General features: G+C 51.3%; 1 protein-coding gene across 1 annotated transcript in view; it reads right to left on the bottom strand.

Moving 5' to 3' along the window:
* Positions 1-24,937, bottom strand: part of PTPN4 (protein tyrosine phosphatase non-receptor type 4) — a 59,650-nt gene extending 34,713 nt beyond the window's left edge. The window contains exons 1-8 of the mRNA XM_075284698.1: positions 21,834-24,937; positions 12,172-12,326; positions 5,906-6,013; positions 5,785-5,827; positions 4,312-4,390; positions 2,730-2,774; positions 980-1,032; positions 761-881 (exon numbers count right to left, since the gene is read on the bottom strand). Of these exons, the coding sequence (XP_075140799.1) occupies positions 761-881; positions 980-1,032; positions 2,730-2,774; positions 4,312-4,390; positions 5,785-5,827; positions 5,906-6,013; positions 12,172-12,309 (587 nt within the window). The 5' untranslated portion in view covers positions 12,310-12,326; positions 21,834-24,937. The remainder of the gene's footprint in view (positions 1-760; positions 882-979; positions 1,033-2,729; positions 2,775-4,311; positions 4,391-5,784; positions 5,828-5,905; positions 6,014-12,171; positions 12,327-21,833) is intronic.
* Between the last annotated feature and the right edge of the window lie 699 nt (positions 24,938-25,636).

The following is a 25,636-nucleotide window of genomic DNA, read 5'->3' as shown; positions in this document are numbered from 1 at the left end:
TACACCCGATGTGAATGCAGGCACCTATACACCCGATATGAATGCAGGCACCTACACACCCCATCTAAATGCAGGCACCTATACACCCAATGTGAATGCAGACACCTATACACCCGATGTGAATGCAGGCACCTATACACCCGATGTGAATGCAGACACCTACACACCCGATGTGAATGCAGACACCTATACACCCAATGTGAATGCAGAGACCTATACACCCGATGTGAATGCAGAGACCTATACACCCGATGTGAATGCAGGCACCTATACACCCGATCTATATGCAGACACCTATACACCCGATCTATATGCAGACACCTACACACCCGATGTGAATGCAGACACCTATACACCCGATGTGAATGCAGACACCTATACACCCGATGTGAATGCAGGCACCTATACACCCGATCTATATGCAGACACCTATACACCCCATCTAAATGCAGGCACCTATACACCCGATCTATATGCAGACACCTATACACCCCATCTAAATGCAGGCACCTATACACTCGATGTGAATGCAGACACCTAACCACCCAATGTGAATGCAGGCACCTATACACCCGATGTGAATGCAGAGACCTATACACCCGATGTGAATGCAGAGACCTATACACCCAATGTGAATGCAGACCCCTATACACCCGATGTGAATGCAGAGACCTATACACCCGATGTGAATGCAGACACCTAACCACCCGATGTGAATGCAGAGACCTATACACCCGATGTGAATGCAGAAGCCTCTCACCTGTGCTGCTGGTGCAGTTTTGCAATTTCCTTCTCAAAGTCCAGGGGTTGGCTGGGGATGAAGGAGTAGTCAGCGAGGTATCCAGGCAAGTGCTCCGAATGACTGTAATCTCCAATTTCAGCTTTATAGAGAGAAAAGGACAACCAAATGTTCAGAACAAAAGTGAAAATAGAAGGCTATGGAGATCATCCCCAGAGGACAATATACAGTTATACTTACACTGAACTGCATAAGAGGCCAGCAGGGCGGCAGTATTGTAAGGGCAGGGCAGCCTGCAAGGTAAGAAGACAAGGGCATGGAAAAGGCTGCAATGTATCCAGGGAGAAGCTGCGTGCTGTAAGGACACTCCATCTATCTACCTATACATCGGGGTCAGTATAGAAGGCTTTTACGGCTGTCTGATTCATGGCATTGGCTGAACATTTTTGTAACTGAGTAAAGGAAAAAACTTTCACTCTTTCTTCCTTTTGCATCCTGCTGCTGCTTCTTACACTGCAGATGGCTCAGTCCCAGAGTGACATCCACAAAGGCCTTATTCACACAACAGACCCAACGTCCATGAAAAACACTGGTCCACTGGAGCCGGTACAAAGGGCTTATGGCAGGTGACCCCAGGTAACGGGTCAGTAATGGCCGGCTTTCCTTTTGTCCCTCTTTCAGCTCTGCCTTTCATTTGTCTGTTCTTTGACTGAGATGACCACTTAGATTTGTGCTCAGGAAAGCAGCTTCAGGATAGGCCCCCAGCACTCAGAGGCTAGGCCCCCAGCACTCAGAGGCTAGGCCCCCCCCAGCGGTCAGAGGCTAGGCCCCCCCCCAGCGGTCAGAGGCTAGGCCCCCCCCCAGCGGTCAGAGGCTAGGCCCCCCCCCAGCGGTCAGAGGCTAGGCCCCCCCCGGCAGTCAGAGGCTAGGCCCCCCCCGGCAGTCAGAGGCTAGGCCCCCCCCGGCAGTCAGAGGCTAGGCCCCCCCCGGCAGTCAGAGGCTAGGCCCCCCCCGGCAGTCAGAGGCTAGGCCCCCCCCGGCAGTCAGAGGCTAGGCCCCCCCCGGCAGTCAGAGGCTAGGCCCCCCCCGGCAGTCAGAGGCTAGGCCCCCCCCGGCAGTCAGAGGCTAGGCCCCCCCCCGGCAGTCAGAGGATAGGCCCCCCCCCGGCAGTCAGAGGATAGGCCCCCCCCGGCAGTCAGAGGATAGGCCCCCCCCGGCAGTCAGAGGATAGGCCCCCGGCGGTCAGAGGATAGGCCTCCCTGGCGGTCAGAGGCTAGGCCTCCCTGGCGGTCAGAGGCTAGGCCCCCGGCGGTCAGAGGCTAGGCCCCCGGCGGTCAGAGGCTAGGCCCCCGGCAGTCAGAGGATAGGCCTCCCTGGCAGTCAGAGGCTAGGCCCCCGGCGGTCAGAGGCTAGGCCCCCGGCGGTCAGAGGCTAGGCCCCCGGCGGTCAGAGGCTAGGCCCCCGGCGGTCAGAGGCTAGGCCCCCGGCGGTCAGAGGCTAGGCCCCCGGCGGTCAGAGGCTAGGCCCCCGGCGGTCAGAGGCTAGGCCCCCGGCGGTCAGATAGTCCTCTGATAGTTTCACACTGAATGAGACTGAGCAGCCTGCAGAATATGACAATACATCTGAGGTTAAACATTTTTATTAAGACCCAATTACAAGAATGTTATGTAGTGAAAAATAGAAAAAAAAAAGAAAATGCCTAAAAAGTTGTCCAGAACCTTTAATGTGAGCCGGCAAAATAATCTGACTCCACACTATGCAATAGTTTGTAAAGCTCTCTGCCCCGAAGACCGCACAGCAGGTATCTCAGGCCATTGCTCTACTTCGACACTGTTTACCATTATCTTTGTATCATGCCTTCTACTCCAGTCACATCCAGAGCTGCAGCGACACTCCTCATGGCCGCATTCTCTTCCTAAACAGCTTAGCTAATATAATGTGTAACATGACTGATAAAATGGCTGGAGTTAACACTTTAGCAATCACTTACCTCCCGCTCAGAATATCCTGTTTAATCTGCAGAAAGTACTGATACCTGGAAGAGCAGAGAGGTGATGTGAGCAGTCAGTACACCAAAGGCTTTTATTTTACATATTCCTGCAGGTATTTAGGTAACCAAATGTGTCAGTGCTGCAAAAACCCCTGCCTGCTCGCTCGACCGCCCCCTAAAAGCCAGGCCAGCGTGCTCAACTACCCTCGAACACTGCGGGACTGTGGGCTCACTGTCTAAGGAACAGCCCTGCCATGTTATCATCTACAATGGGTTGCAATTGCTTTCCAGTCGCAGGAGCTGTGCTTGCTTTTAGTAAATGGAAAAGGCTCCAACCCATCCAGATCATGAGCCGCTTACACAGCTGCAGGGATGGTCACATAGAGCTCCGATAAGACCGAGCCCGGCATTGCTGCCAGCTGATCACAGGGCGAGGTTTAGAGACTCTGAGATCTCTCCTACAACAACAGCAAGCAGAGAACTCAGTGGGAAAAGCTTTACTGACTTCAAAGTGACTTGGTTACAAAATTGTATATTCCTCCTGGGAATTGCCGGTGTCCTACCTTGTATACGCCTCTTGTTTTTCTAGGGTCCGTACCTTATTTATTTCCCTTGTTACTTGTCGGAGTCTTTAACCTTTTATATTCCTCTTGTAACCTGCAGGGGTCCCTACACTGTGTATTCCTCTAGTAACTTTCTGAGGTCTCCACCTAGTACATATATCCCTCCTGTAAGTTTCTGAGGTGCCATACTTTCTATATCCCTCTTGTGCCTTGTATATCCCTCCTGTAACTTGCTGGGCCCTTCCCTTGTATATCCCTCCTGTAACTTGCTGGGGCCCTTCCCTTGTATATCCCTCCTGTAACTTGCTGGGGCCCTTCCCTTGCTTATCCCTCCTGTAACTTGCTGGGCCCTTCCCTTGCTTATTCCTCCTGTAACTTGCTTGGCCCTTCCCTTGTATATCCCTCCTGTAACTTGCTGGGGCCCTTACCTTGTGCATCCCCCTCCTGTAACTTGCTGGGCCCTTGCCTTGCATATCCCTCCTGTAACTTGCTGGGCCCTTACCATGTATATTCCTCCTGCAACTTGCTGGGCCCTTCCCTTGTATATCCCTCCTGTAACTTGCTGGGCCCCTCCCTTGTATATCCCTCCTGTAACTTGCTGGGGCCCTTACCTTGTGCATCCCCCTCCTGTAACTTGCTGGGCCCTTGCCTTGCATATCCCTTCTGTAACTTGCTGGGGCCCCTCCCTTGCATATCCCTCCTGTAACTTGCTAGGGCCCTTACCATGTATATTCCTCCTGCAACTTGCTGGGGCCCTTCCCTTGCATATCCCTCCTGTAACTTGTTGGGGCCCCTCCCTTGCATATCCCTCCTGTAACTTGCTAGGGCCCTTACCATGTATATTCCTCCTGTAACTTGCTGGGCCCTTGCCTTGTGCATCCCCCTCCTGTAACTTGCTAGGCCCTTCCCTTGTATATCCCTCCTGTAACTTGCTGGGGCCCTTGCATTGTATATCCCTCCTGTAACTTGCTAGGGCCCTTGCATTGTATATCCCTCCTGTATCTTGCTAGGGCACTTACCTTGTGTATTCCTCTTGTAACTTGCTGGGGTCACAGACAAAAAACTTGACTCGGAAGCTCAGGTTGTGCGGGGATCCCCCTGTAAATGAGCAGTGAACAGAAGTCACAAACAGCAAATTTGCAGAGACGTAGAAGTGTCAGAGCTGAAAAGTGATATAAAATATCCCCCCCTGCACTGTAGAGGACGCCCCCGCTCATCCTGTATACATGTATGAATAAATCTTCCCCCAGACATTTTTCAGAATTTGGTCATATTGAAGAGTTAATTTTTTTGGTTTATTTTTCCCCCTAAGGATGTAATTCAGTAAAATGAAGCAGAGTCCAAAATACGGCTGCAAGTGCTGGTTAGTGATATATCCTAACCAAAATGCCAACTTCCAGCCAGTGCCCCGCCTCTGTGACTATCCAGCCAGCGCCCCGCCTCTGTGACTATCCAGCCAGTGCCCCGCCTCTGTGACTATCCAGCCGCCAGTGCCCCGCCTCTGTGACTATCCAGCCAGTGCCCCGCCTCTGTGACTATCCAGCCAGTGCCCCGCCTCTGTGCCTATCCAGCCAGTGCCCCGCCTCTGTGACTATCCAGCTGCCAGTGCCCCGCCTCTGTGACTATCCAGCTGCCAGTGCCCCGCCTCTGTGACTATCCAGCTGCCAGTGCCCCGCCTCTGTGACTATCCAGCCAGCGCCCCGCCTCTGTGACTATCCAGCCAGCGCCCCGCCTCTGTGACTATCCAGCTGCCAGTGCCCCGCCTCTGTGACTATCCAGCTGCCAGTGCCCCGCCTCTGTGACTATCCAGCTGCCAGTGCCCCGCCTCTGTGACTATCCAGCCAGTGCCCCGCCTCTGTGACTATCCAGCTGCCAGTGCCCCGCCTCTGTGACTATCCAGCAGCCAGTGCCCCGCCTCTGTGACTATCCAGCAGCCAGTGCCCCGCCTCTGTGACTATCCAGCTGCCAGTGCCCCGCCTCTGTGACTATCCAGCTGCCAGTGCCCCGCCTCTGTGACTATCCAGCTGCCAGTGCCCCGCCTCTGTGACTATCCAGCTGCCAGTGCCCCGCCTCTGTGACTATCCAGCCAGTGCCCCGCCTCTGTGACCATTCAGGGGTAATGTGCATGACAATGCAGGAACACAACATTGTCATACTAACACCTGTAGAAATAGAATTCTTTGCACTATACAGCTGCAGTGGCAGTTTTGGGGTTAATCGCAAAGAGAAATTCTGCAACTTACTAATAAAGCTCTTGTTTCAAGATGACCAGTGTTAAGACATCTGCAGCCTCTGGGCACCAGAAGACGGACTGGTGCTGCTGCAGTGAGGGGGGCAGAATTGGGGCAGGACAGGCTCTCAGCTCTCAGTAAGCAATAAATCTTTCCATTCACGGACTGCATTAAGAAACCTTGGAAATGGGGAGGAACTAAAATGCAAGTCTTGGAAACTTTTATTACAATTTCTGCAATGCATCTTAAGCCCAGACTTACGTTTCAGCTGCTTCCTGATGGGTTTGTTGGGGTCCAGCCACCTCTGTGCAAAACAAAACATGAATTAGCAACTAACACAATCGCGCACACAAGACGTTGCGATTCACATCATTGGCCTTACCGGGTTATCACAAGAATCGTCGGCCAACTGCAGTCCAAAATAGTCTCTCTCTGTCAGATCGAGGAACTTGAAGACTAAATCTAGCAGAGCTTGTCCATGGTCGTGTTTCTGGAAGACACAAAAAAGGCAACGGCTCCGTGTAAAGGTCTGCGCACGGCAATTTTGCAGCTTTCCAGAACAGAAGGTGAGTAGACACAGTGATCCATTACTAGGACAGGACTAGTGGGAAGAGGTGACCCTGACAAGGGCTGTAAGAAGTGACGTGATAGTTCTGGGCAGTTGTCACCGACTTGCACAATCCTTGGACAGCAGTTGTGCAATGAATCCATGGCAGCGCGATCCAGGAGGGCAAAGGTCCTGCAACCAACTAGTGGCCCAGACCTGACAAACCCGAACCTGATCAGGAATTATACTGCCCGAAACCTGCAGAAACCCACTGGATATAAATGTGAGGTCATAGGTACATACATACAACCCCTCTACATGACCCTAGGTCCCCAACAGAGAACTGCTCCAGGTAGTATTGTACTGTATGTTGTGGATCTCTAGTGCAAAATCCAACACAACTTCAATCTAGATCTATAACAGAGAAAGCGGAGTGACAGACTTGCCTGGCAGCTGTATATTCCAGAAAGCAGCCATGCCTTACTATTCTCAGACAACACCTACAGCAATGCTGCAAAACGTAGAAAAACTGTGTGACAACCCATGTAGGAGCTGCAGTGACGGCAGTATTGGACTTATTCATCTTTCCTAGGAACGGATACAAATATCAGCTGGGTGAAAGGTCTTTATTTATCCCCCAGCAAGAGCACAAAGTCCCCGAACCAGAGAGGAGTTCACAGGAAGATCAATTACACAGGGCTGGGGGGACGAGGAGAAGGTCAGGGACAGTTTTAGTCCACACATTACACACAGAGAGGCCTCAATATGCTCAAGGAAGAGGAACCACAAAGACCAGCAACCCCTGTCTACAACATGGCCGCCGCCATCTCCAGGACACGACTACTGCTCAGATGTATAAAGGGAAGAGTCGCCAGGTTATATCAGGTCAAGAAATGGAAATACTGAGAGAAAAGTAAGCCGTCACCTCAGTGCAGCCTGACATGGCTGATAACAGATAGTAATAGATTGTATTCTCCTGTCCTACAGTCGGCCTCTCCCCTCCTGACATGGCTGATAACAGATAGTAATAGATTGTATGATCCTGTCGTACAGTCGGCCTCTCCTCTCCTGACATGGCTGATAACAGATAGTAATAGATTGTATTCCCCTGTCCTACAGTCGGCCTCTCCTCTCCTGACATGGCTGATAACAGATAGTAATAGATTGTATTCCCCTGTCCTACAGTCGGCCTCTCCTGACATGGCTGATAACAGATAGTAATAGATTGTATTCCCCTGTCCTACAGTCGACCTCTCCTCTCCTGACATGGCTGATAACAGATAGTAATAGATTGTATTCCCCTGTCCTACAGTCGGCCTCTCCTCTCCTGACATGGCTGATAACAGATAGTAATAGATTGTATTCCCCTGTCCTACAGTCGGCCTCTCCTCTCCTGACATGGCTGATAACAGATAGTAATAGATTGTATTCCCCTGTCCTACAGTCAGCCTCTCCTGACATGGCTGATAACAGATAGTAATAGATTGTATTCCCCTGTCCTACAGTCGGCCTCTCCTGACATGGCTGATAACAGATAGTAATAGATTGTATTCTCCTGTCCTACAGTCGGCCTCTCCTCTCCTGACATGGCTGATAACAGATAGTAATAGATTGTATTCCCCTGTCCTACAGTCGGCCTCTCCTCTCCTGACATGGCTGATAACAGATAGTAATAGATTGTATTCCCCTGTCCTACAGTCGGCCTCTCCTCTCCTGACATGGCTGATAACAGATAGTAATAGATTGTATTCTCCTGTCCTACAGTCGGCCTCTCCTCTCCTGACATGGCTGATAACAGATAGTAATAGATTGTATTCCCCTGTCCTACAGTCGGCCTCTCCCCTCCTGACATGGCTGATAGCAGATAGTAATAGATTGTATTCCCCCGTCCTACAGTCGGCCTCTCCTCTCCTGACATGGCTGATAACAGATAGTAATAGATTGTATTCTCCTGTCCTACAGTCGGCCTCTCCCCTCCTGACATGGCTGATAACAGTAATAGATTGTATTCCCCTGTCCTACAGTCGGCCTCTCCTCTCCTGACATGGCTGATAACAGATAGTAATAGATTGTATTCCCCTGTCCTACAGTCGGCCTCTCCCCTCCTGACATGGCTGATAACAGATAGTAATAGATTGTATTCCCCTGTCCTACAGTCGGCCTCTCCCCTCCTGACATGGCTGATAACAGATAGTAATAGATTGTATTCTCCTGTCCTACAGTCGGCCTCTCCTCTCCTGACATGTCTGATAACAGATAGTAATAGATTATATTCCCCTGTCCTACAGTCGGCCTCTCCTGACATGGCTGATAACAGATAGTAATAGATTGTATTCCCCTGTCCTACAGTCGGCCTCTCCCCTCCTGACATGGCTGATAACAGATAGTAATAGATTGTATTCTCCTGTCCTACAGTCGGCCTCTCCTCTCCTGACATGGCTGATAACAGATAGTAATAGATTGTATTCCCCTGTCCTACAGTCGGCCTCTCCTCTCCTGACATGGCTGATAACAGATAGTAATAGATTGTATTCCCCTGTCCTACAGTCGGCCTCTCCTCTCCTGACATGGCTGATAACAGATAGTAATAGATTGTATTCCCCTGTCCTACAGTCGACCTCTCCTCTCCTGACATGGCTGATAACAGATAGTAATAGATTGTATTCCCCTGTCCTACAGTCGGCCTCTCCTCTCCTGACATGGCTGATAACAGATAGTAATAGATTGTATTCCCCTGTCCTACAGTCGGCCTCTCCTCTCCTGACATGGCTGATAACAGATAGTAATAGATTGTATTCCCCTGTCCTACAGTCAGCCTCTCCTGACATGGCTGATAACAGATAGTAATAGATTGTATTCCCCTGTCCTACAGTCGGCCTCTCCTGACATGGCTGATAACAGATAGTAATAGATTGTATTCTCCTGTCCTACAGTCGGCCTCTCCTCTCCTGACATGGCTGATAACAGATAGTAATAGATTGTATTCCCCTGTCCTACAGTCGGCCTCTCCTCTCCTGACATGGCTGATAACAGATAGTAATAGATTGTATTCCCCTGTCCTACAGTCGGCCTCTCCTCTCCTGACATGGCTGATAACAGATAGTAATAGATTGTATTCTCCTGTCCTACAGTCGGCCTCTCCTCTCCTGACATGGCTGATAACAGATAGTAATAGATTGTATTCCCCTGTCCTACAGTCGGCCTCTCCCCTCCTGACATGGCTGATAGCAGATAGTAATAGATTGTATTCCCCCGTCCTACAGTCGGCCTCTCCTCTCCTGACATGGCTGATAACAGATAGTAATAGATTGTATTCTCCTGTCCTACAGTCGGCCTCTCCCCTCCTGACATGGCTGATAACAGTAATAGATTGTATTCCCCTGTCCTACAGTCGGCCTCTCCTCTCCTGACATGGCTGATAACAGATAGTAATAGATTGTATTCCCCTGTCCTACAGTCGGCCTCTCCCCTCCTGACATGGCTGATAACAGATAGTAATAGATTGTATTCTCCTGTCCTACAGTCGGCCTCTCCTCTCCTGACATGACTGATAACAGATAGTAATAGATTATATTCCCCTGTCCTACAGTCGGCCTCTCCTGACATGGCTGATAACAGATAGTAATAGATTGTATTCCCCTGTCCTACAGTCGGCCTCTCCTGACATGGCTGATAACAGATAGTAATAGATTGTATTCCCCTGTCCTACAGTCGGCCTCTCCCCTCCTGACATGGCTGATAACAGATAGTAATAGATTGTATTCCCCTGTCCTACAGTCGGCCTCTCCCCTCCTGACATGGCTGATAACAGATAGTAATAGATTGTATTCTCCTGTCCTACAGTCGGCCTCTCCTCTCCTGACATGGCTGATAACGGATAGTAATAGATTGTATTCCCCTGTCCTACAGTCGGCTTCTCCTCTCCTGACATGGCTGATAACAGATAGTAATAGATTGTATTCCCCTGTCCTACAGTCGGCCTCTCCTGACATGGCTGATAACAGATAGTAATAGATTGTATTCCCCTGTCCTACAGTCAGCTTCTCCTCTCCTGACATGGCTGATAACAGATAGTAATAGATTGTATTCCCCTGTCCTACAGTCGGCCTCTCCTGACATGGCTGATAACAGATAGTAATAGATTGTATTCCCCTGTCCTACAGTCGGCCTCTCCTCTCCTGACATGGCTGATAACAGGTAGTAATAGATTGTATTCCCCTGTCCTACAGTCGGCCTCTCCCCTCCTGACATGGCTGATAACAGATAGTAATAGATTGTATTCCCCTGTCCTACAGTCGGCCTCTCCCCTCCTGACATGGCTGATAACAGATAGTAATAGATTGTATGATCCTGTCCTACAGTCGGCTTCTCCTCTCCTGACATGGCTGATAACAGATAGTAATAGATTGTATTCCCCTGTCCTACAGTCGGCCTCTCCTCTCCTGACATGGCTGATAACAGATAGTAATAGATTGTATTCTCCTGTCCTACAGTCGGCCTCTACTCTCCTGACATGGCTGATAACAGGTAGTAATAGATTGTATTCCCCTGTCCTACAGTCGGCCTCTCCTGACATGGCTGATAACAGATAGTAATAGATTGTATTCTCCTGTCCTACAGTCGGCCTCTCCTCTCCTGACATGGCTGATAACAGATAGTAATAGATTGTATTCTCCTGTCCTACAGTCGGCCTCTCCTCTCCTGACATGGCTGATAACAGATAGTAATAGATTGTATTCCCCTGTCCTACAGTCGGCCTCTCCTCTCCTGACATGGCTGATACCAGATAGTAATAGATTGTATTCTCCTGTCCTACAGTCGGCCTCTCCTCTCCTGACATGGCTGATAACAGATAGTAATAGATTGTATTCCCCTGTCCTACAGTCGGCCTCTCCTCTCCTGACATGGCTGATACCAGATAGTAATAGATTGTATTCCCCTGTCCTACAGTCGGCCTCTCCTCTCCTGACATGGCTGATAACAGATAGTAATAGATTGTATTCTCCTGTCCTACAGTCGGCCTCTCCTCTCCTGACATGGCTGATAACAGATAGTAATAGATTGTATTCCCCTGTCCTACAGTCGGCCTCTCCTCTCCTGACATGGCTGATAACAGATAGTAATAGATTGTATTCCCCTGTCCTACAGTCGGCCTCTCCTGACATGGCTGATAACAGATAGTAATAGATTGTATTCTCCTGTCCTACAGTCGGCCTCTCCTCTCCTGACATGGCTGATAACAGATAGTAATAGATTGTATTCTCCTGTCCTACAGTCGGCCTCTCCTCTCCTGACATGGCTGATAACAGTAATAGATTGTATTCCCCTGTCCTACAGTCGGCCTCTCCTCTCCTGACATGGCTGATAACAGTAATAGATTGTATTCTCCTGTCCTACAGTCGGCCTCTCCTCTCCTGACATGGCTGATAACAGAAAGTAATAGATTGTATTCCCCTGTCCTACAGTCGGCCTCTCCTCTCCTGACATGGCTGATAACAGATAGTAATAGATTGTATTCCCCTGTCCTACAGTCGGCCTCTCCTGACATGGCTGATAACAGATAGTAATAGATTGTATTCCCCTGTCCTACAGTCGGCCTCTCCTGACATGGCTGATAACAGATAGTAATAGATTGTATTCTCCTGTCCTACAGTCGGCCTCTCCTCTCCTGACATGGCTGATAACAGATAGTAATAGATTGTATTCTCCTGTCCTACAGTCGGCCTCTCCTCTCCTGACATGGCTGATAACAGATAGTAATAGATTGTATTCTCCTGTCCTACAGTCGGCCTCTCCTCTCCTGACATGGCTGATAACAGATAGTAATAGATTGTATTCTCCTGTCCTACAGTCGGCCTCTCCCCTCCTGACATGGCTGATAACAGATAGTAATAGATTGTATTCCCCTGTCCTACAGTCGGCCTCTCCCCTCCTGACATGGCTGATAACAGATAGTAATAGATTGTATTCTCCTGTCCTACAGTCGGCCTCTCCTGACATGGCTGATAACAGATAGTAATAGATTGTATTCTCCTGTCCTACAGTCGGCCTCTCCTCTCCTGACATGGCTGATAGCAGATAGTAATAGACTGTATACTTACATTTACACGGAGAGCTTGCACGCTGTTGTCCAGCAGGAGAATGTTGCACACCACCTCTGTGCTCTGTCTGTCTCGGGCCTGCTCCGATGCTCGCACATTGTAGGTTCTGCCGGCAGGCAATCGGAAACGTGCGCTCATTACTGTCCACACAAAGTCTGCAAAAAGAGAAATAAGTGAACCCCAGGACTCCGCGCTCCGGATTTATCAGCAACATGATATTTTACACAGAGAACATGGAATCCAATAAAACACAGAACCGCACAGAGCAAGACGAAGTCAGAAACCTGGTGATGTCTGCAGCATGGACAGGCGGCACTCCGACCTTGTGTCCTCGCACCCCAATAATGTCACTGTACATGTATTATATATTCTCACATCACAGGACTATATAGAAGAACAGAAATACAAATGACACAAAGTGGCGTCAACGTAAGCCTTGGGCGTCCATCCAAAAACTGATGGTGCCCTAAGAGAGGGTAATGGTCGGAGCCGCCCAGCGGAGTAACAGAGGACCCTCCAGGGGTTCAGCCTCTGACATAGACATTAGCCTGTCCCATCACTGATAGTGAATTAGACCTTAGGAGAACATGGCTGCACAGGTGGAGGGTTATACGGTGTAAATGGGCCCTTGGTCAGCCATGGTGTACGGCACAAGGTTGGCAGGGTCTGTATAGCGCTATAGGGTATGCGGGTACAAGACTTACACTATATGTCGCACTATGATTGGGTGGGATTGTCCGGGGAGTATTTATTCACTTACCTGGGAGTTGCCCCCAGGTCATGTGATTGGAGGCAACAATCGGCTCCCTGGGTTGTTCCAACCCCTGATCTAACAGGTAACCAATAACCTGTGCTAGCACCCCCGCCTACCAAAAGCATTCGCCTGTCCAGGCAAGTGGATAAACACTCAACAAACCGCCACCGATTCTGAGCATGGAGGGGCCACTGACTTAGCAGTGCACCCCCTGAGGTGCGGGTAACTGCAGCCATCCTATGTGTTTGCCGTGCAATGGTGTCCTGCACGGACGGGTGCTGGAGCGCCAGACACAAGGCAGCACCTCACCGCAACTCTTGCTCAGTGTCAGTAAGGGCGCCCCCCACTGATCATAGAGGTATTCTGAAATTTCCCCATTGTGGGACTATTAAAGGATTATCTTATCTCTTATCTTATCTGCAGGGCACCTTCCCATTAGCACACAGACACTAGTGCAGAGACATGTACACACTGCATAAAAAAAACTTGCAAGAGAAAAAAAACCTGCAGTTCTGATGTATGGTAATTTCTTTACTTAACTCTGTCTTCTCTGCACCCGTACACCATATACATGCCTGCGTCAGGCTGCGCTCACACTTTACTTGTCAGATTTCTGCAGCACAATATAAAAGTGACCACAAAGACTGCAGTGTGAACAAAGCCTAACATGACTGCAGCAGCGTGTGGATACGTCACAGCGGGTCACACAACGTACACGCACTTACATACCGCATGTTACTCCGGGGTCCCCAGTGCCGCAGTCACAACAACATTATGTAAGCGCTCGCTCGCTGCTTCCTTATCTCATCGCCTGCCCTGCCGTCTGGAAGGATAAAAAGTGAAGCTGAACAACTTCCTTAGTGAGGGGAAGATGGGACGTTTCCTTTAAGGAGGGGCCGTGTGCAGCCGCTTATCAGCGCCAATGTCAACACTGTCAGCAATCAGACGGCTGCAACACTTCACCAGGAGAGGCGAGAAAGAGGCGCGGGGACGGCGGGATAAAAGACGCCGCCATCTAGAAGAACCGCAGCAACGTCCCGTCATGGACACGTCTGTCACCTTACTACAGGTCTGCACCTAAACACGCAGTGATATAGAATAACCTATAGACTCCTCCATGCTTTACACTGCAGGCATCATTCAGAAACCTGGAGATCCAATAACCTCCAAAATTAGATAACGTTTTCAGAAGTTGATCTCCTTGGCTTGGTCAAGAATTCCCTTCTCTGCCATCAAATCCTTAAAGTGCGATGAGGTAAAAGGCAAAGGAAGGGAAGGGCGCTGCCAATGGCAGACAGGATAATGCCCACAAGTCCCACAGGGCCGCCACACTGAAAGCAAAGACTGTCGTGTGGGCAAAGACAGGCCACACAAGGATCCCCAATGTAAGTGAATGGAGTCGTACCGCAACCCCAAGAGCGGGCGCCTGGAATTACTAATTGCAGAAAGCTCAGAGACTTCAGGTGCAATGCTACGCCAGTCACTTCCATGGAGCTGCACGGCAAGAGTCATGGCCCATGTCGCCCTATAGCTCCATCTTGTACTGGATTCGCTGCTCAAAGCCTTCCCAGGTTTCACAAATCCTGCAAGAATTGGGCAGCAATGCTTCACCGGCCGCGGCTCCGTATCAATGGCAAGATGGAGATTTCAGGACCACAAGAATCGGGGACTGGTTAATGATCCAGATTGACGCATCGGATTCACAGAGGAAAAGCTTTCCAATAACCGGCAGAAAAGCAGATTTGTGTGTGTGCAAACACTGCATCAACACTCTGCCGCACGGAGGGGAGACGCTGGCGTGGGCCTGGAATTAAAACCAGTGGGAGGTTTAATAAAATTTCAATGAGCCAATGGCTTGACACAATTTCTCCAGACTGAGGAGTGAGATTTACAGATGACTGATGGGCAGAAAGCAGAACGGAGATGAGATGAGGCAGCGATGTGATTATAGGAGCCGGGAGAAGATCCTTATAGTGCTGCGGCAACAACATGGCGGACGCCGCTATCACACAGAAGGGTTAATGGGAGATCCCTGCTAACAATCCTGGGCACTAGGGGGCAGTCTGCTACAGAGGGCGCTACGCCTGAGGAGGGCATCACATTGGCTCGGCATGCGGACAGTTATTCATCAGGGCTTTGTCCGCCATCGGATCTGCCAGTCACCCAGAAATCCTCATAACGGCGCCATATCCATCCGGAGAGGTGAAGGATCCAGGCAGGACATACTAACAAACACCAGACGTCCAGCAAAGACTTCTGGGAAAGCTGAGTGACTACCAATATGGCTGCCTCCAAACTCTCACAGTGCGTTTAGGCAACAAGTACCCTGCCCCCCCCTTACAGGGATAATGAGACCCCTCCCCCAGGATGAATGACCCCTTACTACCATACTGGAAACTACACGCATCAGAATTTACCATAAATGCAAACATTAGCCCTGGGGTCTGCGGCTTCTGCCCTCCCCCCACCATACTCATTGTAATGGCGGTGATACCGATTCTTACCTGGCGCAGATTTGCATTCTCGTGCAGGGCCGCGCTGCCTCTCCATATAGGACTGCTCTCCTGCACCAGTCGGGGCCTTTTTTTAGGAATATTCCTTGCACCATGTGTCATTGTAGGTAATGTCTGCAGATGTGGCTGACGTGATGTCATTGCGACACGACCATGGCAAAAAAAAATCCCTACCTGCTGCATGTTTGGACAGAACCCAAATGGCCCGGGATTCTTCTATCACAGGGTTCAGTGTAAGTCATGTGCGACAAACTCAATTACAACACGTGCTTTGTTTTTAAGTGTTTTGCAAGTCTCCAACCACACAACTTGCAGCCGAAGCCCCGACCTGAACCCAGCGGACGGCTTAGGTGTGTCAGCACAATGGCTTGGGATCCAGCAGCCGTCTATGTCGTGATCTCTCCTGGGCACGTCACATCTCTTAGGATCTGGTTCAGGTTTCTCTTAGAGCCGGGGACATTTCAGGGAGATACAGTCCCCCGGGGTGTTGTGCTGTGACCGTCCTATGTCCTCATGTGTCAGCCACGTCTCACGTCAGCCCGGTCCCCTGTGTCAGAGCAGATGTCCACATCTACAGGCTCCTCTATGATAACCCAGTGACCTAGATTTATGCTTTAACCATCTATGGGTAAGAGCACGAGCCCCCTCACAAGTGCACGCGATGCAGCAGCCATGACACACCGCACCGGTGGACGTACCGTAAGCTGCACAAAGAATGACGTCATGTAAGAGAACAATATAAACCCGTACGGCTCAGAGTCACACGGACTGGTGCACGGAGCTGCAGCACACTGACACAGCGCTGCCATTCCTCAACACCTTTGGGTGTGCCATCCCTTTCAGCAATTCAGATCTTGATATTTTTGCATCCACCTCCCAATAAGATGGTAAGACAGCGCCGGCAGTGATGGCACGTTACATCCTTGAGGATGAGAGTTCCCTGGCGTCACAATCCTGTGCAGTTATCTTAGAAACCACCAATATCCATCACGTTCCACCATAGACACAACACCAGTCTCCTATAGAATGAGCAATAGGCAATGATCTTAGATTTGTGAGCGGCGCTGCTTGTCTGCCCCATCTGCCACGTGCAAAACTACAACTCCCAGCATGCTCGGAGCAGCTCCATAGGGCAGTACGTCACAGTGCAGTACAGCCTATAGTAAGTGTCATGGGACAGACTGAGCTCTATTACTAGTGGGGGGTCCCGGGGGGCCACTTCTGGGCCCTCTACTATATTAATAGCCTACATTAGAGGATAGTCAACTGAAAAGCAGCAACCAATGCCAGGCAGCTGCTGCCAAGGCAAATAAGGGAGACAACAAAAAGGGTCATACATGGACATGAACATAGCCCGCGCCCTGGACGAATCACAGAATGCTGCACACGAGACGGAGCAGAGCTGAAGCGGCTGAACAGGTGGAGTCACGTTCATGGAGAGGTTTTCTCCATCAATGAGCAGCAAAAACCAGACACGAGCTGGACCTGCTCCAGATTCGGCAGCTTGGTCTTATGGTCCCATACAGATCCGTAAAACACTAGAGATGTGTGTACGGTGCCATAGAAATGAGCAGGTGCGTATGGGCCCCATAATATGGACCAAAACTACAGCAAACAAAGCAATGCAGAGCTCAGGCTGTATAGAAGGAGTGGGCATACCGAGCACAGTCTGATCTGTATCGGCCCTGACATCAGGGTACAGTTAGGAGGCCCCCACATACATGAAATAGGCCTGCCAAAATCAGCAAGAACAGAAGACAAACTATTATAATGGCAACTTTATAATCCAATGTTTCAGACCCTTATACCCTGCTACACAAGATGGGGACACCGCCAGCCTGCCCCATAACCAGCGGGGACAACACCAGCCTGCCCCATAACCAGCGGGGACACCGCCAGCCTGCCCCATAACCAGCGGGGACACCGCCAGCCTGCCCCATAACCAGCAGGGACAACGCCAGCCTGCCCTATAACCAGCAGGGACACCGCCAGCCTGCCCCATAACCAGCGGGGACACCGCCAGCCTGAACCATGACCCCCACAGGGACACCGCCAGCCTGCTCCATAACCAGCGGGGACACCGCCAGCCTGTCCCATAACCAGCGGGGACACCGCCAGCCTGCCCCATAACAAGCGGGGACACCGCCAGCCTGCCCCATAACCAGCGGGGACACCGCCAGCCTGAACCATGACCCCCACAGGGACACCGCCAGCCTGCTCCATAACCAGCGGGGACACCGCCAGCCTGCCCCATAACCAGCGGGGACACCGCCAGCCTGCCCCATAACAAGCGGGGACACCGCCAGCCTGCCCCATAACCAGCGGGGACACCGCAAACCTGCCCCATAACCAGCGGGGACACCGCCAGCCTGCCCCATAACAAGCGGGGACACCGCCAGCCTGCCCCATAACCAGCGGGGACACCGCAAACCTGCCCCATAACCAGCGGGGACACCGCCAACCTGTCCCATAGCCAGCGGGGACACCGCCAGCCTGCCCCATAGCCAGCGGGGACACCGCCAGCCTGCCCCATAACCAGCAGGGACACCGCCAGCCTGCCCCATAACCAGCAGGGACACCACCAGCCTGCCCCATAACCAGCGGGGACACCGCCAGCCTGCCCCATAACCAGCGGGGACACCGCCAGCCTGCCCCATAACCAGCAGGGACACCACCAGCCTGCCCCATAACCAGCGAGGACACCGCCAGCCTGCCCCATCACCCCCACACCCTGGTTATTTCCATAGGCTAGTCCCACACACGGCTTTCGCTAAATTCATCATAAACTAATCTATAATGTCCAGACGTCCCACCTTGTAGAAACAACCTACAGAAACTTCAGGGAGGACTGAACAGCTCAGAGAATAAAGCGCAGAAGCTCCTTCAGGCCGAACATCTTGCAATGGCCTCTCACAATGCGTTAGTTCCCTCGTATTCGGCCTGTGTAAGTGACAGCAGAGATAACGCTCCTGGCGCGGCCTCTGACACTATAGACCTGCAGTACAAAGGCCTCCAGTGTTTGTCGGATCCCGCGCTCCGGATATTTGCACACAGCGTTGGCCAGAAGAACGTGTGATCAGAGATTTCTCAATGAGACGAGAAAGGAATCGGAGAGAGCTGAAGAACCTGAATGAGGAGGACGTTAGTCACCGAGCCAAGTCTCGTCACAGCGAATCCCCCAGCGCCGCACATGGAGAGGTCCGCCGTGAGGACGCAGCGGCAAAATCTACATGATGGGCACTCGCTGCAAGAGTTTCCATGAATTATAGACGGTGACAAGCACCAGGGGAGAGCTGCGAAGAGGCGGCGAGTCTGACACTGGCAACCAGCACAAAGGAAGACGTCTCTTATTCTGTAGGAAAGTCTCGCAGGATGGGTGAGGGGAGACGGACTTACTGCGGGCCATACAGTCTGCAGCGCCTGCTCATGTGACGGTCATATGGTGACTGAGGATAGCCAACACTGCACGCAAACAGCAGCAATCACGCCATGATCCGTCACATTTAGGGTGCATTCACACGATGTAACATGCCGCGTGATCTGGCGCGTATACGGCATGTGAGAGCTTGCACGCCGTAAAAGCTCCCATTGATTTCAATGGGAGTTAGGATCGTATACGCCGCATTATTTTGCAAATTCACGGCCGCAAAATAACGCAGCGTATACGATCCTAACGCTCATTGAAATCAATGGGAGCATTTATACGCGCCAGATCACACGGCACGCTACATCGTGTGAATGCACCCTTAAAGGGATTTTTCAGGACCTTTGGGATATCTCCTTAGATGGGTTTTGACATCCAGGACCCTCACAGAACAGCTGAAGAGGCCACAGGAGCAACGCAGCCTTCCTTGGAATACCAAGCACAGCGCCGGACACCGTATAGTGGTTGTGCTTGGTATTGCAGCTCAGCCCCATGCACTTGAATGAGACTGCGCTGAGATACCATTTGACTGATGAACGCCAAGTCACCGGCACATGAAAGAATCCGGGGCGATCTTTAGTACTGTGGCCTCTGTAAACAGCTGATCAGCAGGAGTCCAGTATGTTAGCACCCCCCCCCCCCGCTGATCATACGATGACCCATATTAAAAGATCCCAAAAAACAAACCTCAAACGGCTGATAACAGGGAGCAATGGGTACAGACACAACTTGTCTGACATATTATAATAGATCCTTGCATATCCCATACAATTCTTGTGCTGTTCCTCTGTTATTCCTCCTGGACGTGTATGAACACCATGATAGATTAGCATCCCCAGTGCTCTACGGTCGGCTCCTGGTCCTCTTTCTGACACTTGCCAGGGCTTACACTACTATAAGCCACCAGGAGCCCTCACCATTCACCAATCAGTGGCCTCGGAGGTCAGAGGATCCCACTGACTGCTCACGTCTCCTGGAGCAGACAACAGAGTGCCAGGGACAGGTTAGTACGCCTTTTTTTTTCTTTTATACCCCCCACCTGCCCCAGAGGTTGCTGAAAATCCTGACAACCTTTTTAAAGGCCACTTATCTATTTATTCCTAAATTTCCAGGAAGAGCAACAGAGGGACATCCAACATCCATATCCTGCAGATTATGGAGACCAAATCTGCGTAGGGAGAACCACTGGGGCACCACATAGGAGATTGCACATTGCCCTATATTCACACGCAGCAGATTTTGGAGACGTTCCTGCGACTGAGAGTTATCGAAGCGTTTTTTTCTGCAGCAAGTGCAACAAATCGAAGTTTCCCCTTCAAGTGCAGGATTATCAGACTCTGCACTATCATATGCCGGATAGAAGGAAGCTCGGTGTGTCTGCGGTACAGGCCCCTGCGAACGCGAGGTCAGCGACCAGGCGGAGGTGCCTGCAGACGTCGGGGCCCTGGGTGCGACGAGAGGCTCTAAGCCGTCAGCTTCACTTCACGCATTAAAAATAATTAAAACAGTGCAAAAGGGATTAGGGCCGCGGAGGGGATCACCAGGGGGCCGCCCGCCCTGTACTAACCACTTCCGAAACAAGTTATTGGGAGCTCCGGGGAAGCCTATCATTAGACATAGCGCGCATATTTCTGAGGACAACAAGCGTCTCCGGTTACACGAGCGCAGGCCGACGATGCCGCACAGATTTGTGACTGCTGAGCCCCCAAGAAGGATCCAAAGACTAAAGCTGGTCAGGATGATCCACTGGATCTATCAGGGGTTTGCTACATTTGTATCCAGTCTAGACAATCCTCTGTGAGTATGAGGCCTCCAGACTGACACATTGTAACAAACCATCCTGTAAGGGTAAGTTCACACAGGGGTTTTTTGGTCAGGCCGTAATCGTCTCAAAACCCTGACCAAAAAGACATTGAAATCAGCAGGAGCCGCTCAGGAGATTTTTCCGGGAGCAGTTTCTTCCGGCCCCTGGAAAAAAGTAGTGAGATGTTCATTCCTCGGGCCCAGTGGCCTCGCGATTCGGCCTGAAGAAACTCCCTCCTCCGGACTAGGACCATGCACTGGGCCTAATCCGGAGCGGAGTGCGCGGCTGGACGCTGATGCAGTGCACCGGCTTTCAGTCGCGGCGACCCGTTTTGGATCCACCTCAGGTTCCGATCCAAAAAAGCACAAAAAATGGACACAAACCGAGCCAAACAAACCGTTGGGTTTACCAGACATGGCTTCTACTCACCGGATGATTCTGTTTACTGACAGCAAGCAGGGATTTTAACCGGTCCCTCAAATCTACAGTCATTTTCCAATTCAATAGGCTAAGGAGCAACGGACACTTGTAAAAGGGGCAAAGACAAACCTGGGCTGCAGGCAAAATACAAGGGGCAAAATACTTCGATAAATCCAGGAAACCAATGAAATGGCATGAGGAGAGGCCCCTTCCCCGACAGGGCACGGCATCACCTATCTCCCGCCCCATGTCACGGGTACAGAATGTTCATCTTCAGCAGCACAGAGGATGTCAGGATTCAGAGGCAGAATCCCTGCTTTGCAACCTGTAGCACACTACTACTCCCAGCATGCCCTAGTCAGGAGATGCTGAGCCACAGGTTGCAGACGTAGGATGCATGGTAACGAGGCCCAGGGTGGCAGCTGCCCTGCAGAGAAGCGCGCCAAGTGTCCGTCCGCTCGCCTCCTACAGTCACACATCACACAGAAAGCCAGAAATCTCTAATGCAAAGTAAATCCGCTGCTCATCCTCAGCTCCCTATGACAAAGGGAAGGATCCGACTGCGGCCAGCGAGCTGCACATACACAGTGACGTCACCTATGGCCATGGACTCCCAGAAACTCCTCTCATCAACATTGCAGAAAAACACAAGGCGCAGCAAAAACCACAAATCACACAACGGACCGCTGCAGAGGGGTTACACCTAGTAATATTGGGGGGCGGCACATCATTTCACACACACTTTACCTTCATATAAGAGCCACGTTTTGCAGTTTGTGGTGAGGAAAAAGGTCTCCCAGCTGCACCGCTTTCAGGGGTGGGGGTCTCGCTCCAGGACCTCAGTCACACTGGGGTCTCGGAGGCAGCAGAGGTGGCAGCAGATGGAGCCTCATACTGACAGGGAGGATCGGGGACGTTCTATAGGCTGCTGAGAAGGGAGAGCGACGAGGAGATAAAGCAGGGAGGGGGCCCCTATACAAAGAGGGGGGGAAACAAATGACACAGGTGAGGAGCTACAGGTATACGGAGGAGATTACCATCTATAGGTGTAGCACAGGCAAGCGCTGCAGCTACGCTGGATCTATAGGGATCTGCCGTTACAATGTATCTATAGGTATCTGGGAAACATCAGATCTTCAGCTACACTCTATAGTAACCTGAAGCTACAATGTATCTAGAGATATCTCAGACACAGACCTGCAGCTACACAATATCTATAGGTGCCGGAGGAACAAAGGACGATGAGATGTGTCTGTGTAGTAGATATATAGAGAAGTCAAGGAAAGATATTGGGCTAGACTTACAAGACAGTCACCTATATAGGAGACAGGAATGTGCTGGTAGGAGGGAATAATCTATAGGTGACAGGCAGGGGTGCACTAACAGATAGCAGCCAGTAGAGATCTATAGGCGACAGCAACAGATGCTACAGAGCGCCAATCTACAGGCAAAAGAGGTCTTTACGTCCCAGCAGATAACACAGGGATGTATATACAAGTTAGGGGCGATTCTATAGATCTGTGCGGCTGCTACGAGTGACAGGAAGGGTTGACATGAGATGTAAGAAATAATCTACAGGTCAATCAAAAAGAGACCCAACTGTTGTCGGACCTCGACAGTCTATAGGTGACAGGTAGAAATCTATAGGTTTCAAGTAGTAGGGCTGGATTGTGCAGAGAGGAGGTCTATATTCCAGAACTTATAGGTACACGAGAGATATCTACAGGTGACGGGGACTATGGAAGCTCCAAAATTAATGATTGCAGAGGTTCCTGTATATCAGGCAGCAGCAGGTGAAGTCCATGGATCTATAGGTGATGGGGCTATATATTCCAGCAGCAGGGTCTCTGTATATCCAGGCAGGAGCAGCTATAGGTACCAGGGAGGATATCTATAAGTGATGGCTCCAGCTGCAGTCGTCTCTGTATATCCAGGCAGCAGTAGTTATAGGTACCAGGGAAGATATCTATAAGTGATGGCTCTTGTTACAGGAGTCTCTAAAAACATCCAGGCGGAAGCAGCTGAAGACCGGAGATCTATAGATGACAGGGCCTATATATTCCAGGGAGACTCTATATGCTCCTTCATATGCTCCCATGTATCCAGTTGCCTCTATAGAGGTGTCTTCAGATGATAGTATATAGATCCAACAGATGTCTTCAGGGGTCACTTTATGTCGCTCTATGGGGTGGTAGGTCTATAGGTGACAGTATATAGCACCAGAGATCTCTGGATATCCAGATTACTCTATAGGGGGGTCTATAGGCGGTTGAATATAGTTCCAGTGGTCTCTGTATATCCAGGTCACTCAATAGGAGGGTTTGTAGGTGCCTGTATATAGTTCCAGGGGTCTCTGGAGGTCTATAGGTGACTGTATAGAACCCCAGGGGCGTCTCTACATCCAGGTCACTCTATATTGGGGGAGGGGACCTATAGGTGACTGTATAGAACCCCAGGGGTCTCTGTATATGGAGATCTCTCTATAGGGGAATGTATACAGCTCCAGGGGTGTCTGTATATCCAGCTCCGCTTGCAGGTGACAGTATACAGGGGTTCCCGTACATCCAGGGGGGGTCTATAGGTGACTGTATACAGCTCCAGGGGTGTCTGTATATGGAGATCACTCTATGGGGGGACCTATAGGCGACAGTTTAGAGCTCCAGGGGTCTCTGTATATGCAGATCTCTCTATAGGTGACTGTATACAGCTCCAGGGGTCTCTGTATATGCAGATCTCTCTATAGGTGACTGTATACAGCTCCAGGGGTGTCTGTATATCCAGCTCCGCTTGCAGGTGACAGTATACAGCTCCGGCAGATGGTTGCAGGGGTCCCCGTACATCCAGGGGGGGTCTATAGGTGACAGTATACAGCTCCGGCAGATGGTTGCAGGGGTCCCCGTACATCCAGGGGGGGTCTATAGGTGACTGTATACAGCTCCAGCAGATGGTTGCAGGGGTCCCCGTACATCCAGGGGGGGTCTATAGGTGACAGTATACAGCTCCGGCAGATGGCTGCAGGGGTCCCCGTACATCCAGGGGGGGTCTATAGGTGACAGTATACAGCTCCGGCAGATGGCTGCAGGGGTCCCCGTACATCCAGGGGGGGTCTATAGGTGACTGTATACAGCTCCGGCAGATGGCTGCAGGGGTCCCCGTACATCCAGGGGGGGTCTATAGGTGACTGTATACAGCTCCGGCAGATGGCTGCAGGGGTCCCCGTACATCCAGGGGGGGGTCTATAGGTGACTGTATACAGCTCCGGCAGATGGCTGCAGGGGTCCCCGTACATCCAGGGGGGGTCTATAGGTGACTGTATACAGCTCCGGCAGATGGCTGCAGGGGTCCCCGTACATCCAGGGGGGGTCTATAGGTGACTGTATACAGCTCCGGCAGATGGCTGCAGCTCCCCGTAGACTCCGTGAGCCCGCCTAGGTGCAGTTGCGGGGGTCGCTCTATCCCGCCAGCAGGGGGCGCAGTCTGAGCTCTCAGGAGACAGATCGCTCGCGGTGTCCAGGTCGCTGTCGCTCGTCGCTTCGGGCTATCCGGGGCCCCGGCCCGGGGGGATGTGTGGGCTCCGGCCTCGGTATGTCACTGCTCCCCTCCCCCCGCAGCATAGCAACGGGACATGGCGCAGTAATCGCACAATCTCGCGAGAAGTGGCGGCGGCGATGACGTCACCGCTATAACCCCTTCTCCGCCGGTCTCCGGCTCCTCCTGTATGAACAACCGAATGCGTTACCGTGTCCGCTTCCCGGTGGGGGTCCAGGGAGCCCAATACACTGTCTGCGGGCCCCTCCGCACCGCCTCACATCACCGGCACCGCCATCTTGTCACAGCCCTGCTGAGGCGGCTGCGGTCACCGGCAGAGTGTGGAGAGGGCGACCCCTGCAGGACGAGGCGGGAACGGCAGCCCCGCCCCCTCATTAGACCTGATGAATATTCAAATCACAATCCATCACTTATTTGTAATAATTAAATTATCTCTATTATTATTATGAATCATAATGTTGCTTATTGTAAGGCCTCGCGTTACAGGACAAAGAGGCTGCGCCAAAAAACACTGCAAAAACATAAACGATTATCGGCTGCTTTAACACCACAGTCCGCAGCTCCCAACCATCCTGCATTTGGCGGGACAGTCCTGATTTTAAGCTGCGGTCCTGCACGGCTTACCTCATGTCCTGCACGGCTTACCTCATGTCCTGCACGGCTTACCACATGTCCCGCTCTGTCCCTGAAGTGTTTTACGTAACTATCTTTCCCCGCTCTGCTCTTACACGACCGTAGTTTAAGGGCCCCTTCACACTACGGATAGGCTGACTGATTCTGAACGTTAAAACACGTTCAGAATAAGCGGCGTATAAAGCAGTTCCCATTCATTTCTATGGGAGCCGGCATACGAGCGCTCCCAATTGAAATGAATGGGCTGCTTTTTTCTCTACGAGCGCCCATTGAAGTGAATGAGAAGTGCCGGCGTATACAGCTTGGACTGAGCAGAGCGCCGGGCCCCTTCACACGGCGAGTCGTACACGCGAGCGCTTCCCATTCAC

The sequence above is a fragment of the Leptodactylus fuscus genome, chromosome 8 (genome assembly GCF_031893055.1).
Source record: "Leptodactylus fuscus isolate aLepFus1 chromosome 8, aLepFus1.hap2, whole genome shotgun sequence".
Taxonomy (NCBI): Eukaryota; Metazoa; Chordata; class Amphibia; order Anura; family Leptodactylidae; genus Leptodactylus; species Leptodactylus fuscus.
The sequence above is the reverse complement of the archived record's forward strand: the minus strand, read 5'-3'. Positions and strand labels throughout refer to the sequence as shown.